This window comes from Hippichthys cyanospilos, chromosome 5, assembly GCF_059441005.1.
Source record: "Hippichthys cyanospilos isolate Australia breed blue-spotted pipefish chromosome 5, RoL_Hcya_1.0, whole genome shotgun sequence".
In the NCBI taxonomy this organism is placed as follows: Eukaryota; Metazoa; Chordata; class Actinopteri; order Syngnathiformes; family Syngnathidae; genus Hippichthys; species Hippichthys cyanospilos.
The window spans coordinates 18,367,043-18,384,116 of NC_142373.1; the positions used below are offsets into that span (position 1 = coordinate 18,367,043).

Below are 17,074 nucleotides of genomic sequence, written 5' to 3' on the forward strand. Positions count from 1 at the left end.
CCCAACAACAGAAAAGCGCGCACTTAAATCAGACCTGGAAAAGACGGAACGTCGCACAATAAGTTATGAGGGAGACCTTTTTTTGCGAGCAGTCTGTTGGTATCTTTGTGCCGGCTTGTATGAGATATTTGTCTCTCTCACCTCAGTGTCCTTGCTAATCGCAGAGCGGACTCCCCGCTGGCTCCGCAGGCTGCACTGTGATTATCAACACCTTACTTGTTCAATTGCGCACAAATAGTGTAAAGCAAGATGGATGACACACATGCCGGGCGCTTTCATTTATAGTTAACAAAGTGCTTTTTTTTTTTTTTGTAGAAACACACGGGTGCCTATTTATATGCATCATTTACATTTGTCTATTTCTTTACACATCCAGCTTAGTAAAAATATGTACCGTAATTTCCGCACTATAAGGCGCACCCGATTATAAGGCGCACCTTCAATGAATGGCATATTTTAAAACTGTGTTCATTTATAAGGTACAACGCATTATAAGGCGCATAGAATAGAAGCTACGGTAGTGGCTGGGGTTGCGTTATGCATCCACTAGATGGAGCTGCGCTAACGCGAATGTCAATAAAACAATCAGATAAGACTGCCAAACTTTATTAAGAGACAATCAGAAATGAAGAATAAAGATCATTTGTACTATCTGAATGGGGGAAAAAAAATATCCCTTGATACATTATAAGACTGTTTACATCAATGCCAAGACGGATCAAGACTTTATAATTATGAATCATTTAAGTTTTAAACTTAAATTGTTGAATCAAATTGCAACCAAAAACGTTAAAACGTATTATTTTCTTGATAGAAAACCAATTTTTGGATTTATTTGATAAAATCGTGCTTTCTTTTACATAAACCCATGGTTTTTGCATCGTGTCCCCGTATGAATTGCTTCAAAATTTGAAATGGATATAGGGAATGAAAATTTCAAACGGCGTTCTAAGTGATGGCGCATCTTATATAAGGTAACAAAGAAAATACCAACATTTATCCCTAAAATTAAGAGTTTGTCCTGTACACAGGCACGTCCTATATTTGGGGAATTACGGTATTTCATAAGAAGTTAAATAGTCAATGTTTCAACAGTAAGAGTTCATCCTTTATTTATTTCATCATTCACATGATTTATATGCATTTGTTTAACTATAAAAATTGAAAAAGTGTTGCATGCAGTCTGAACTTATTTTGCACTGGAATTTTGAGTAAATTCTTTGTTTTGCTTGGACATCAACTTGTAGAGCTTTCTATGACTTTTTCAGTCTGTCTGTATGAGAGTTGCAACCTGCTGATGACCCTCGAAGCTTAGTGGCCGCTTCCTTTCCCATCTGGTTTGAAGTTAAACGGTTATTAGGTGTGAACCAGGAAATGTATTGGTCCATTCATGGATCAAACACATGGCTCGGCTTTTTGTTAGAAGACACAGTTGTGCAAAAGTACTGAAACATTAAACAGTTGGACTTGAGCATTCAAACGTTTCGACAAGGTCAAACTAAGTTCACGTGTAGAGCTTACGGTGCATTTTGGGTTCATCCTGAATTTCAAACCGAAAGCTAAATTTTCCTTACTTCGGGTGTGTGTGGCACGCGCGAGCTGGCCTGCTTCTAGTCCTGCATTAAATGAGGACGTCGGCACGGGCCGCGCTCACAGTTGACAAACTGGTTTTACTGGGGCTTCCCGTAAGGTCTGCTCACTAATAAAGCTTATTGATGAGGCCACAGGGATTTGCGCATTAGCATTACTCTACGTCTATACGGTTTATGTTGCTAGATAAATATGAGATGCCCAGTCTTGATCGTCCACTGTTGTCTTTTCTTTTTGTGGATCTCTGTCGCATCTTTAATTTTGACCGGTGCATGTTTTCCGATACTAACTGCAAGTTGACTGGCGCATTTTCCGCACTGTAAGGTGAACCGGATAATTAGGCACCGTCTCATTTATAGAGTCTATTTCTGTACTTCATCTTTACACAAGACGCACAGCATTATAAGGCGCCAACTCAAATATGCGGCTAATAAAAAGAAATAAATAAAGGTAACTGAAGCAAAACTGTGTTTAGTTCTCAAACAAATCCGTTATGCAGTAGTCCTCGTTTTCTCTACCATAATTGGAGAACGCGACAATTTCGCCATCAAACATGTCGGGCTCCCCCTCATCAATGTCGGAGTTAGTCTCATTGTTTGCCGTCTCTCATCCGTCACTCCCACGCCGCTTGCAACTTCACTTCGGAGTTCTTTTGTTTGTTCTCGTTGGAACTTTGTAACTTGATGTAACTTGGCGCAGTTCGATTTCCTGCTTGGTCCAGATTTGAACCATAGACTCGTTGATGCTGAATTCTTTCACAGCTGCTCGATTCCTGTGTACAACCGCATAACTGATAGCCGGCAGTTTAAATTATGCATTTAAAAAAAATTTCTCTGATTAGTTTAGCGCAACTAGAGGACCTGCTGTGCGTATTATGACATTTTCTTTGATTGGTTTAGCACGTTCAGCGTACGTAATGTATGTATTATGAAATTTCGCCAGAGTATGCACTGTACATATTGCAGAATCTTCTCTGAGTGCTTTACTGCTGCCAGACTACGTAGTATAAGTATTATGAAGTTTTTTTTTTTTCTGATTAGCTTCGTGCTGCCAACTTATGTACTGGATATTATATGTGATTTTCTCTGATTGGTTTAGCGCTCCTAGCGTACATATTGTACGTATACATTTTTCTCTGATTGGTAGGCGTTGCCAATGTATGAACAGTACGTATGATGAAATTTTCTGAGACTAGGTACTGTAATTATTACGAAAATTTTTCTGGTTTAGCACTGCCAGCGTACATACTGTACATATCACAAAATTTTCTTATTGGTTTAGCGCTGATAGCATATTTTGTGTACTTATTACAACTCTGTGTCATTTTAAATGGTCCAACAGTTAATCAAATGGAGCTCACCGATTTGGGAACTCAATGCACACATAAGGCGCACTGGATTATAAGGCGCACCATAGATTTTTGAGAACGTGAGTGTGTTGCACATCTGTCCCTACTTCCTTTTTTTTTTTTTGCCTCCCACTTTCCAAAAACATCCATCTAAGGTTCAATGAAAACTCTCAGTTGTCCATAAGTGTAAATGTGTGAGTGTAAATGTTTGAAATACTCGTTGACTTTATAAAAACAAGTCACGATGAAATCGCTAGCTAGCAAACTGCATTTCTCACCACCTGTAACAACAACACACGGTGTTCCTGTGAGTCTTTAATTTCACACAATACTTGCACAAATGATGACCTTTCACTTAAGTACTCCAGCACATGTGGAGAAGCAGCTCGGACCAAAAAAAAAAAAAAAAAAAAAAAAAAACAGAGCAAAGTCTCTGGAGAGTCGAGGTGTCAACAGTGCTTCCAACTTTTCACTGCGCTTCTTTTGACTTGGTCGTATGAACGCTCGTAGACAAACGTTTAAAGCGAGGCGCAGATGCGCACGAGTGAGGAGAACATGACAGACGCGGAACTGCCGGCCCCTCTGAGATCACAACATTCTCCATGTATTATTAACCTCAAAGATGGATGGAGGGAGGGAAGCGGTGGCAGAGTGGTGATCGGGAGGATCCGGAGAAATCTCACAGGGCCCGCTAACGTTTCAGTCTGATTACTTTAGACGGACAAACATTACTCAGGCTCAACCCAAAGAATGTTCGCAAGCACGCGTGTGCTGTGTAAACATCTGAACAAGGTGTACGTGGTCGTAAGAGATGTTATTTTTAAACGCATTTTGTAAGAAACATCAAAAAAAGCCTAAAAGGAAAAGCTCAAAACAGCAAGTGACAGTTTGTATGTTGAAAAACTCATCAATTATGGCACCAGTCCATACAGGGTTAAATGACACTTCTGAAATGAACTGTGATGTGTTTTCACAAGATGGATGGATGGATGGATGGATGGATGGATGGATGGATGGATGGATGGATGGATGGATGGATGGATGGATGGATAGATAGATAGATAGATAGATAGATAGATAGATAGATAGATAGATAGATAGATAGATAGATAGATAGATAGATAGATAGATAGATAGATAGATAGATAGATAGATAGATAGATAGATAGATAGATAGATAGCCTGTAAGGGTTACTTCAAAAATGGAGCATTTATACGTCATACCAAAATTTCAAACAAGGTGTTCTGAAATATGTCATTGTAAAAATGAAATGTAGAAGTGTCAGTTCTAAATGTTAGTTTTTGAGAAAATTGAAAGTGTTTAGGCGCGCCTTATAGTGCAGAAAATACGGTGTATGTTTGTACTTGACACATAATTTGTCGACAGATATCCAAGATTTTTCAACGCAGATAAGCAATGAAATGCAGTCCTCTTGTTCAATATTTTGTACATAAATTTGATCCAGAGTCACTATGTCAGAAATGTGAAAAGGCTTAACAAAGCTTTGTTTACAATGATACATATGAATTTCCCCTTATCCAATTCAAAACAAAATGTTAAGAGAAAAATGCGCCCTCTGGTGGACTACCGTGTCTAATGCAGTCCTCTAACCGAATCACAGCCGTGTAAGTTATGCAGAAGAAGTATCAAAAAGACGTGGGTGTCAATTTATGCTCCAAGTCCTAAAGTTCGAGCGTTTGAATAGTCAAGTTTGTCAGCGAGCGGAAAGTCTGGGCATGCTCTTACGTGATCCAAAGTTCCAGTCGTGGCTCTCGTCACATCCCTGTAGGGGGTCAGGTGGGCTTTAAGTTGCACTGGAGAGGCGCCTGACGAGAAGAGCAGAGACGGAGAAGAGGGACGCGTTACAAAGGTCATGCAACTGCAGGGACCCAAGCGCGCGCGCGCACACACACACACACACACACACACACACCTAAACCTGTCATGGAAAAAGAAGAACTTAATACCGTAAGACCTCCAGAGATGTTGGGAAACATTTGACAGATTGATGGACAGGCTCAGGTTTGAAAGTGTGTTTGTGAGTGCGCATGCATACAATATGTGTGTGTGTGTGTGTGTCACCTGTCATTGTAACCCTTTCTATTCACACTGATGGTCCCAAGCAAAGATTTCATTGTAAGAGTGGTTCCCACGGATCCTTCAACGTTATAAAATCCATGAAACAAAAACAAGACCTTTAAAGGCAATTCATTCTTAAGTATTTCAAATATCTGTTAAAAAAATGGTAACATGCCACAGTTCGGATTAAATATGCGTAAATAATGACATCATAGCGCATCTTAAAATGATGTGGCTTCAGTTGGGACTCTTGAGAGTAGCTGCATATCATTTCTGGGCTAATGTGTCAAATGTGAAAATGTATTTAAAATTTCTTAAATTCATCAACTGTACCAAACTTTAATGCATCTTGAACTCAAATGCATAGCATATTCTTTCAAATAACATTTGTAAGCACTGTCTTATCTTAACTCAATGGTTCTCAATTTCTTTTTGCAAAGCCCCCCTCCTTAGGAAGGAAAAAAAAATGCCCCCCCCATCTCCCTTCGACAAATGTAAAAAAATTCATTACCTATAAAAAATGTATATTTATTCCTAAAACTGTATGGTTTTCAACATTAACAAAAGACAAAAACTTTATTAATCAACTTTTAACAAAGGTTTACTATTTACAGCATGGTGTCAAACCTAAAGCGCGCGGGCCGGTTCTGGCCCGCAAACAGGTTTAATCTGGCCCGCGAGGTGATTTTCTGATATAAAGTATAAAAGTGAGCTGAAGTTTTTTCAATAAATGAAAAACTTGGTGTTTTATAATTAATTGTAATGTTGATTTTTTATGATTAATCGTAATGTTGTGTTTGTACTATTCACATTAAAAAAGAATCATCAATAACTCTGAAGTTCTTGTTTTAAAGTTATATAAATACATAGCAATGATTTTACACCCCTGATTTACAGGGTTTATCAATGTTACAGGCTAGTCTGAAACTGAAAAAAAAAACTTAAAATGCAGCCCCCCAACCACTATTTGAGAACCAGCCTAAATTACAGTAAGTCTCAAGGAGGCAACCCGTGACGCTAGAAACGTCCAATAAAACACAGTTGAAGAATCCCGGTTCCCAGGAATCCTAAGTACATTTAAAAGTGCTATAAATAAATGTCTCATGATGTTAATATCCAGCAGCAGTGACGAGGAAGAAATTGGGTTGAGGACTTGTGCCCCGGGAAGCCAAGAATTGCTTTAAGCTCCTCATCTCCTGCTTCCATGGAACTCTTGGAACACTCAACTGAAAAGAGGTGGTTGAGGATCAGGGCCCTTCATTGAAACTTCAAGTGGTCCACTTCAGGAAAATTCAAGACCACATCAAACTTTTTAAAGGTAGCTCAGTCTTTTACTAATTACTGCGAAGTTTTTTTTATACTTAATTGCACCAGCCTCTGTCAGTATGCAAAATATACAGTGTATTATTATTTTTTTTACTATAAGCCGCAACTTTTTTCTCATGATTTGAGCCCTGCGGCTTATAGTCCAGTGCGGCTTTTCTGCAGGTTTTTTTTTTTTTCTTTGCTAGCTACCTGGAGACAATCCACCAGAGAGAAATAGATAGATAGATATAGATATGTATATATGTTCACTAAAATAATTCAACAAAGGAAGACAGAAGAAGATGGAAGTATGTTTTTTGCGTTTGAACTGCTATTTAACTCAGCAGTATGTGCTATATTGAAAATAACCATAATTTTCTATAAATGTTTTGGTGCTAAACATGCAGGCATTGACCTTTGATTTATAGGCCAAAAAAAAAAATTGTGCTTGCTGTATATAGTATGTATATGTATGTATGGAATGTTCTAGCGATATACCAATGTATAAGCTGCAGCAGCAAATACAAAAAACTTTTTTTATACATATAAATATAAATAAATTATACTGCATGCATGTGAAATAAAAAAAACAGATGTCCAAATTTTTCCTTAGGTGAGCATTTCTCAATAATAACCTGTATTAATTTACAGTAATGTTGTATTCAATTTACCCTGTCATATTACAATGAATAAATGTAAATTACAGCAGCTTTGGATTTTACAGTACGGTATTTACCTGTAAAATCATTTTTTTCGTATATTATTGTAAATGTGTTCACAGGATATTGCTGTATTCATTACCTTGAATGTCATGCAAAACTTACCCAATAATTTACTGTGAAATCACAGCAAAATTTTAAGTGCGGGGCTGGCTGGAGAGTGACATGGGTTGGATTTGCACCCCCTTGGCAACCACTTAGCTCCGCCCCAGCTTGTAACTCTGCAAATATAGGAAGGAAGCAAGCTCCAGATAATTGGTATGCAACGCAGAGCTACTTTATAGTAACTAAGTATTTGTTCTTCGTTACTGCCTGTACCTGGATTACTTATCAAAACAAGAGGGGTGCAGGAAGAAAAGATGGACGTTGGGGGGGGGGGGGGGGGGTGGGGGGGATTAAAGCGCTCTTTAATCAGGGGAGGGGGGTGTGCGTGGAGGCTGTCCGAGGTGGCCGCACTGTAATCCGATACACGCGTGCGCACAGCGTGCAGACTCGAGCAGAGGGAGCGCTCCGGCTGCATGGCACTAAGCCGGCGGAGCTCGAAGAAGACGGAGCGAGCTTCTGCAGCCAAATAGAGAGCGAGTGAGTGAGCGAGCGAGTGAGGGGGCCGGAGAGAGAGAGAGAGACACACACGAGGAGGAGAAGCAAGAGCGTGTTAACTGTCACTTCGGAGGAGGACGCCCAAGAGCCTCCACTGCTCCTCAGCACCTTTTACGCACAAGACTGTTTCATCTCCCCGACGACGGACTGTCACCTCTTCACCATTTGGGAATATAAACGCCCACGAGCATGTCTTTTTTCAAGCACGAGATGTTTTGACCAAGGGAACTTTTATTCTTCTGAGTTTTGAGCACCTTTGGGCAAACTTGACCTCATGTTTGCACAGGATTGTGGACGCGGATTCGATAGTGACTTCGCGTTTGTCTCACGTTGATGAAAAGATAATAAAGCGCACAGCAAAAAATGGATTTTGGACACTTTGCTTGTCTCTACAGAGAGAAGACGCACGGCCACTCGCTGATGCAACTTTAAACCTCCAAAAAAACAAATCGGCGTTTGTGTGTGGATCGCGTGGACGATACATCACGATCGGTGGACTAGAAAAAAAGAGGAGAGCTTTGGGACCGCTTGATTTTGGTTCAAAGATGGATTTATCAAGATGGTTCTGCGTGAGTGCGCTCACACTTCTAGCGGCTGTCAGAGCGGAGGAAGGAGGTAAATGTCACACGGGCATCTGTACAATTTGATATTTTTGGGGTGACTCGGAGCGGTGTTATGGTTTTGTCTCGCTTTCGCTCAGAAAGCAACTCAATGGTCATGTTTTTTTTCAATCCCCTATAGTTTATATTGTTTTTTTCATTTTCTCTTATCAAATCGACCTTTATCATTCTCGTGTTTGCACGTTCTTGCCTCTCGAAGTTGAGTACGCGCCGAAGAAGTTGTAAAAGTGATGCGATTACGCACATTCTTTCTTTGTTAATGATCGCAAAAGGACCAAAAAAAAAAAAAGAAACGGATCGTATTCTATTTTAAAATGGGGCTCCCTGCGATTTGAGTCGTGTCCCCTAGTTAATAATGTCAACAGAAAATCGGACTTTAAAAGCACGAGGTAAACCCGTTTTTAATTCGTTTAAGGTGCCGGATAGAATTCTAACGGTTTCCATCCATCTCCGTTGATTGTTCTTCGTATCACCCTCTCTATCGTAGATCTCATTTTGTCTTATCAGTTTGCACTGTTTGCTAATAGGATGCCTATTGATTGTTGAAGTAAACCGTCCACAGTGACTCTTCATCACTAATCCGCTCCCTGGAGGGTTCTCCTAAAACAAATAAATAAATAAACAGCGGTATTCCTTCGGGGACTGCTATCGGTATCGCTTATTGTTTTCCGCATTGTTGAAATTCAATTATGCGCCTTTGGGTACTCGTTTGAGTCATGATTTGAATTTGGTGCTAATCTGCGTCTCTTCAGACCGAATTGTACGCCTTCGCATCACTTCAGAGTGCCAAGACAACACTTCGTCCTCCTAAATTGTGTCCACGTCTCATAATGTGGACACGACGTGAAGCGTGGGTTGTGAGTGCCGTGCGCTTTTCTCTTCCATATTTCGCCTTTACGCACGAGGAGATGATTCTTTTTAAACCCCTTGTAAATTCTATTCACACTAAATTCTAAAATTGATAAGTAAATAACAGGTTTGTGAAAGTTACTGTACATCCTGCGTAGCAATATATATTTATTTTTTGTTATGCTTTTGAGGCTTGATTGGACTTTACATCCATGACTGCGAATTCCAACCAATGAGAGCTTAACTCTTCGGAAAATTCACGCATCCGTATTTGTTTATCTATCTATGCCAGCAACTATAATCACAGACAACAATTTAGTCTATATAAGGCAGAGGTTTCCAATTTCCACCCACTGAGTACCACAAACTGAAAAATAATAGGATACAAGGACCACTTCAACAAATATTTAATCTATTAAGCACCACACCACAGAAATAAGTCCTTCAAACAGTTTTATTGTTCATGGATTAATTTTATTTGAACTGTGATAAGGTATGACAAACAGGATTTTGAAAATATCTACGTGTGCACTGAAAAGCAGCGCAATCTCCTTTTTTTCCTGAAAAAACAAACTAGAGGCATTCTGACACAAAGTGGAGTCAACCATTTGTGCTTGTAGGAAAAAAAAAGTCATTATTTAGCATGGCATTATGAAAAGAAAAGTTGATTGCATAGTGCTAAATAATGGGTTTTTAAAATCTCATATTTAGAAACTCGGAGGTGGACCGCTTAAAAATGAACAGCGGGCTAGAAATGGCCCCCGGGCCACATTTTGAAAAGTAATGATGTGATGTTTTTATTATGATGGCTTTGTGTGAAATCTTTCATATGTCAGTGCTTCAGTTGTTTCCACGAATCTGCTAGAATTTTTTTCAATGGTTGAAAAGAGAGTCTAATGTTTAGAATTTGTACTGACACGGGTCCTATTCTGGAGCCTCCATAGAGCCCATATGGGATTTGACACATGGGAAAAAAAGATCCCAATGGACCTGGCTGGCTTAGATACAGTAGCTGGTGTAAAATTCCCTCTCAACTACTTCTCCTTATAACGGCCGTGCAGCTGCAACTTTTACTGCCCAAAATGCACTTAGTTCCTTTATAACCCACATGGCTTCTTCTAAACGTGATATAGAAAAACGGCACAACAAATACAGCAGCAGAGTGAGGTTAAATCACAAATTACACTTGTTGTTACTGTTATGTTTATTTACCTCCATGTTTGTGGGCTCCGTTTAGCGCGAGCAGAAAACTGTTGTTGCGTGGGCCAATACGTGAATTTTCATAGCAGGTTCATGTCGGCTTGACAGATACAACATTACACATTGACATGAACGTAATGAAATAAAATTGTGGCACACAATTTCTGATCAGTAAAATTACACCATTAGCAAGTGTGTACTTACTGTTTTGCCATTACTATATTTGGGTAGACAATGATGTTGTCATGCCAAGACTGACCAGCGAGTGGCACCATGGTGACATGGGGCATCCACAAAGAAGAAGAAAAACAAACTAGAAAGATATTGGCTAACTTTTTCGCCAACTTTTTGGTGGAAAACTCTACTCCGTTTCTATTTTTGTGTGGTGAATAAAATGTGAGGCACAAGTGCAAGCTTCGGGTCACGTCCTAATTGGCTATGGTTCCTGTCAGAATGGGCGGCCGTGGCTCGCCGACCTCGGTGTCACCCACACGCTAGTGTTGGAGATCGGAAGGGACGGAACAGGCTAAACATTTGCAGTTATTATCTCTGGCCGAGGAAAATGTGTTTATATTGCCCACACTATAGGGCAAATTGCTCAAGAGAGACATTTGGAGAAATTGGGACCATTCAAATTTGCTCATTTTTTATCTACCCTAATTTTACTAAAAGGACAGTTACCTTCTCCCCACATTTCCATTAAAAAAAAAAAAAAGTTAGTTGGCAATCCTCAGTAGCCTCAAAGTGTAAATGACATCGCATATATATGTATATATATATATATATATATATATATATATATATATATATATATATATATATATATATATATATATATATATATATATATATATATATATGATGCAGTTTAACAAAATCGGGCTTATGTCTCCAAGAAAAATGGACGTATTCTGATTCTACACTTGATTCCCCTTAAAACGATGTATACTACATGGAGGTAGCTCAAAAACGGACAAAGTTAAAGCAATTTGAATGTTGCCGATTTAAAATCCCTATTTTTTAGGAAAATACCTTGAAAGTTTTGGCACATTCCTCTTTTGTCACCTAATCGATTATTTTCATATGCTCGGATCACAATTTGAATCTTTTGGCTGCTGGGAAAAGAAAGTCGAGACCTTAAAGGAAGTTTTTTTCTTTTTTTGTAGAAATCGCAAATGGACATCTATCATAAATTCGTATTTTCGTCAATAACCCAAAACTAATCTCTCATTTTTCCCTGCTTAATTTCTCTAGCGAATCTCTAGTTGAACAAGTTATGTGTTTACTTTGAGTCGCTCATGATCCACCTCCGGTAATCCTTGCAGCGGGTTTCTGGATTGCAGCTGGATGTGTGAGGCAGCTTCTGAAGAGTGCGCTTCACCCGCTTTCTTTCTTTTTTATTTTTTGGTCTCGTTTATTTGTTCCGCTGAGTGCATGTATCATGGGTTCTCCAAACCTGGCGGATATCTTGGCATAAACTTTCTCATTTCTGGCTGCGGCTTCCACTTTCTTCCGCGCTCATCCTCTGGGTCACATCTGAATGAACGACCCGCAGGGCTGTTTGACTTGAAAGCTTCCAGAGTAGCCTGTGTTTCTGAGTCGGAAAACAACAACCTGATTTTTTTTTTTTTACTGGAATTTCCCTCGGTTTCCAGTGCAGAGCTTTCCTGGCTCATCTACCGGGACAAACGAACTCACATTGCAGGTTGTAAACTTTTTACCGATGCCAGTTGTCTCCACAGATGAAACGAGTAGGAGACGGTATTGTCGAGATGCGTGCATATCTCAATGATCATTTTACCTCTGGAAACTGTTGGGTCACCGGGACATGCAGTACTAAAAAGCTATGGGTCCCAACAGGAATATTTGGAGTCCCAAAAAAGGACAAAGTGCAGACTGCTTTTATAGGACATGAAGACAAGAACCGACAACATACACTAAGAAATGTCACAGGAAAATATATTAAAATATTAGAATGAATTTAAAAGTAGCATCCGTCGTCATCTTCTTCATATCGCAACCACTGATATAACTTGGTCCATTTTGGAAGAAAACTCCGCTTTTTTTACTCTTAGTGCTCGTTTGTTTAGTTTCAACATTTCTGTTTGTTCCTCTTCTCGATCTTCCAAAAAGAATTGTCCATTTTGGAAGAAAATTCTGCTTTTTATGTTGAGTTTGATTGTTTAACTTCAACGTGTCTGTTTTGTTCCTCTTCTCAATCTTCCGAAGCGTTTCATTTTCGCGTTTTTCTGACTCATTACTACCTGATTTTGTAATACTTGAATTGCCGAGTTGATGTTGTTTCAGGCCTAAAGATAGCACTTTTTTAGGAACATTTTTTTTTTTTTTTTTTTTTTTTACGAACGAGATCCTGAAGAGGAAATCTCACGACAATGCGATCTAAGGTAAAAACAAGACACCGTGACCCGAGAGATCAAAACAAATATGGCGGGCAAAGTTGTCAAAAAGGTTCATAAGTGGTTAAGTTTTGCTGAATAAACAGACGATGATTCATATCTTGACATCAAAAAAGGTTGCGTCCGACGTACGCACCTGGGCTTGAAAGTATGCGTCCCTGTCAAAAATTACGCGCCTAGGACACAGGGACGCAGGCAAACGAGCGCACCGATATCTATAGTGAACGGGGAGAGATATGGAAGTGCAGCACGAGGAAGTAACCGAGACAGAAAGAGGCCGACGCCAGCTGCCAAGAGAAGTGAACCAAACGGAAGAAAGATTTCTTAGCTTTGCTGTTTGATCCTGTTTCTGCATTCCGTTTGATCACGGTTGCGCCTGGAAGCCAGATAAACGGCCGTAATTGGCCACTCAAGACTTGCTGTCTGCCTCTATAGCGTCTCTGCCCAAATATGCTTGATGATGAAACACACCGGAGGTGATGCGCAGTGAGTGTTTGGGAGCTCTCTGAGGGGTGAAGTGCCTACAGGTACGCTGCTAGAACAACAGCTTCTTCTGGCGTGATAGAATTGAGGCGCATGGAAAGGAAGTCTCAAAAGTAGTTCGGCAAAACATAAACCATGAATCAGGCAAGTCGACTTGATTAATCTGGCTAATTATTCCTGTGGAATGTGTGTGTTTGTACCTGGCGGTGATGTAATTATTCTGCACACTCAGAGTAATGGCTGCTTTAAAACTCATTAGGCTTACGTGTCACAGCATTAGGTACACTGCCAAAGTCTAATTACCGTAAATTTTGCACCATAAGCCGCACCTGGGTAGAACAACAATCACAATTCAACCGAAAATCTGTTTTTGTTGTGTATAGCCCACACGGGGGCATAATCCTCCGATGAATTCACTCATTCAATCCCAAAGACGTAATTTGACCTTTTTCAAGATTCAATCGCATATAATTAACCCTTATGTGTAATTTCTCTACTTCTTTTACCTTTATATAAAGGACATTTCACACCAAAAGGAAAGCGCTGGAAGAAAATACCAGGGAGCTGAAATTTCACCCAACATGTCAAGGTTCAAAATGACACAACCACGAATGTGTCATTTGTTGGCTCAAGTAGTGCTAGAATGATGTGGAAGAAAATGACTCAAAAATCGTCAAAATATGGCACAAGGATTAATTGCACCTTTCAGACAATCTGTTGAAAATCCCCCCCAAGTGGTTTGTAAAAAAAAAAAAAAAAAAAAAACTGCGGATACACTGCATTGAAATATAAGACGCAGGGTTCAAAGCATGAGAAAAAAGTAGCTGCTTTTATTCTAAAATTTACAGTCTATGCAGTTCAAAAGTCTCAAGCCAGAAACATACACATTTAACAAAATGTTTATTATTGTGGTTGTGGAAACCACGCTACATTCCTCTGAGAAGTGTTTATAATTATATTGCTGGGTTTGTTTAGCTACTACTAAATGGTTCTTACCATAATCCAGTCCAAAAGTATTTATAGAGCACATTTGCAAAACAACAACACTTCTGCACAGCTTGCTTTTCCTCAGCTTTTGCCCCATGTTGAACACATCCGGCCCCGGTTTCCCCGTGGGACCTGCTTGTATTAATTAAATGTTACACTGGTCCGGGTCAAAATGCTGCGTGAGCAACAATCGGCCATCAATAACACAAACCATCCATGTCGTTATTTCTCACAAAGTGGCCTACGTGCTGTCGGGTCCACAAGAACAAATCGACTTCCTGACACAGTCCATCTTTATTTTGAATTTCTCTATACATAATTAAACTGCGCGTATTAATCTCGTTAGTTTGGATAAATCTACTTCTAGTCAAGTGGTGTATATTAGTAAAAAGTGACGCGCATGACCAAGAAAAAAAAACAAAACACTAATGTGAATGCTCAGTACTTGAAGTACTGAACCGGGATAAACAATTGACACAATGAGATCATCCAAATATTTTCCCCCCATTGTCTGATCGTCTTTTTTTTTTTCTCACTTCTCAACATGGTGTCAGATACGATTAAATGATTTAATGATTCCAAGGATATGAAAGTACAATATAAATTCTGCCAAAAAAAGTCTGTCAAAGCTGCCAAAACTGTGAAGCGGTGAAGAAAGTCGATGGAAAATGAGCGACGGAAAGAAAGCAAAGGAGTGAGCGAGCGAAAGCGGGCCGCTTTAAAAAAAGAAACTGGAGAACGGCGGCGCTGAGAGCGAGCAAGGAGGGCATCGGTGAAATTAGAGTGAAGGAGCAGAGAGTGAAGTGATAGCTGAGTGGAGCCACGTGAGCAGTAAACAACTCACTTTCATTCCTCTGCTACCTCCAAAGCACACATACAGAAATGGGAAAATCAACACATCTGTTTGTTGACGTTAAAAGGCATACACATATCTATAATTGGCCCAAATTTGAGCAATTTGCAAAGTACAAGTGATTGGATGCCTCTGATATAGTTTTCAACCATAATACCTCAAATATAAGACGCGCCCGTGTTTAGGATACACCCTTAATTTTGGGGTCAAATTGTGGTATTTTTTCAGTGTGAAGGATGCACCAACAGTTTGGCAGCAATGGAAAAACGATAACCAAACAGATTAAATCTCATTTTTGTAAATTCTTCATAATTTCTTGTGTTCTTATCCATCAATTATGTATTTGTTGCGGGTTAAATTACATGTGTGTCGGATTTCCCACATTGTGAACGGTTGGTGAACGCAGCGCTTCAAGCAGTAATTTTTCAAGAAAAAACGCGGCCAGTATATAAAAAAAAAAAATCTGTGCGTCAAAACTCATCTTATGTGGCTGACAGAACAGTCTCCCTCAAATGGTGTTGAATTTAAAACAAAAAACAAAACAACACAATTATAAAATTATAATCTTCAAGTTAATATGTTTGTACCATGTTGGGCAGAATTAAAAAAGAAAAACAAATCTGAAGTTGTTTAAAAGTTATATAAATATATAAATCTTTATGAACCAACAAGCTAAAATGGCTTTGACACCCCTAACTTCAGGGGTTTTTAGGCTAAGAAGTTAACCTTTTAACAAGATTAGAATCTCCATGAGAGGGGCCTTTGAAATAATGTTTAGTATGGTTAAAAACTCACTAAAAAAGTTGAATTTAAAAATGACAGACAATAACTTGCAACAACTTAGTAGTTATTTTAAACTAAGAAAACAGTTAGCGTTTTCTTATTCGTTGTATATTTGTTTGTGAGTGGATATCTCGCGCTGCCTCTCACAGGTCAGTCTTGGTACTACAACAAATCAACTGAGTAGAAGGTTGCTTGAGTGTTGGATTAATGTGCCTCACAAATCATTTATGTATTTACCAGCTAAGCTAGCTAAACCGTTAGCTAAGATTCATACTAACATTGCGACAGAATAAATGTTGGTAGAATTTGTGGTAGATTGTGCAGTCGTACCTAACATTATGCCACGTGTGTGTGTGTGTGTGTGCGTGCATCAAAAAAACCTGTTGCTCTTGCCGCGAGCAAACAAGCATTGAGCCATTTAACCTTCAGTACATTTTCTCTCGTCTGCCTCCCGCCCTCGCTTTCATTTGTTAAACAGAGAGGACAATTAGCGTGTCCACTAGGATGTTCTAATTACGGTTATCATGTCATTAGCACACTGTTGCTATTCTAGTGACTTTGCCAGCCATTGCTAATGACTGGACTAACTGGAGCTTTGTGAGTCCGTGCATTTGTAAACACATGTACTTTTGAGCCATTTTTCCCCCTCTTTTTCTAAAGCTTTTGTATACAAAAAAAGAAGCATTTGTGAGTGTATCCACGCGCGCGCGTGTGTGTGTGTGAGCACTCGGTGTCCTCCACAGTCCCTCTAGATCAGTGGCGTGCGAGGCCACAGGTTGTTTTCCTTTCTCTCGCTCCCGTCACGCTAAATCATCCTGTTGTTTTCCTTCGTTCACGGCCCTCCACCTCTCCTTTAATAGCACTTTGTGTCTCTTTTTCCACACCTCAGCGCTTTCCCTTGCTCCGATTAGGAAACCTCACTAACCTTCTTTTTTCGGCCCGCTCGGTTACGGTGGGGAAATCTCTTTAGTGTTTCAGCTTCTCATTCTTCTCTTATACTCCCTTACACGACGGTGTAATCTGTTTTTTCCACCCTTCTTGTTTGCCACCCAACCTGGAAATGGGACAAAACAAGGGGTAACCTATTTCATTTGACAGTAAGATACTACTCAAATGAGCGGTCAACTCAAAAAACTTCTTTAAAATATGTTATGGCGGCCATTTTGACACTTACTGTATTTTCCGCACTATAAGATTATATGACACACCTTCATTGAATGGCCTATTTTCAAATTTCCAT

At 39.5% G+C, this 17,074-nt stretch overlaps 1 protein-coding gene across 1 annotated transcript in view; it reads left to right on the forward strand.

Moving 5' to 3' along the window:
* Window positions 1-7,654: 7,654 nt before the first annotated feature.
* LOC148423857 (neuropilin-2-like) overlaps window positions 7,655-17,074 on the forward strand; it is a 113,531-nt gene continuing 104,111 nt past the window's right edge. Inside the window, exon 1 of the mRNA XM_088414710.1 lies at window positions 7,655-8,257. Within this exon, the coding sequence (XP_088270836.1) occupies window positions 8,188-8,257 (70 nt within the window). The 5' untranslated portion in view covers window positions 7,655-8,187. The remainder of the gene's footprint in view (window positions 8,258-17,074) is intronic.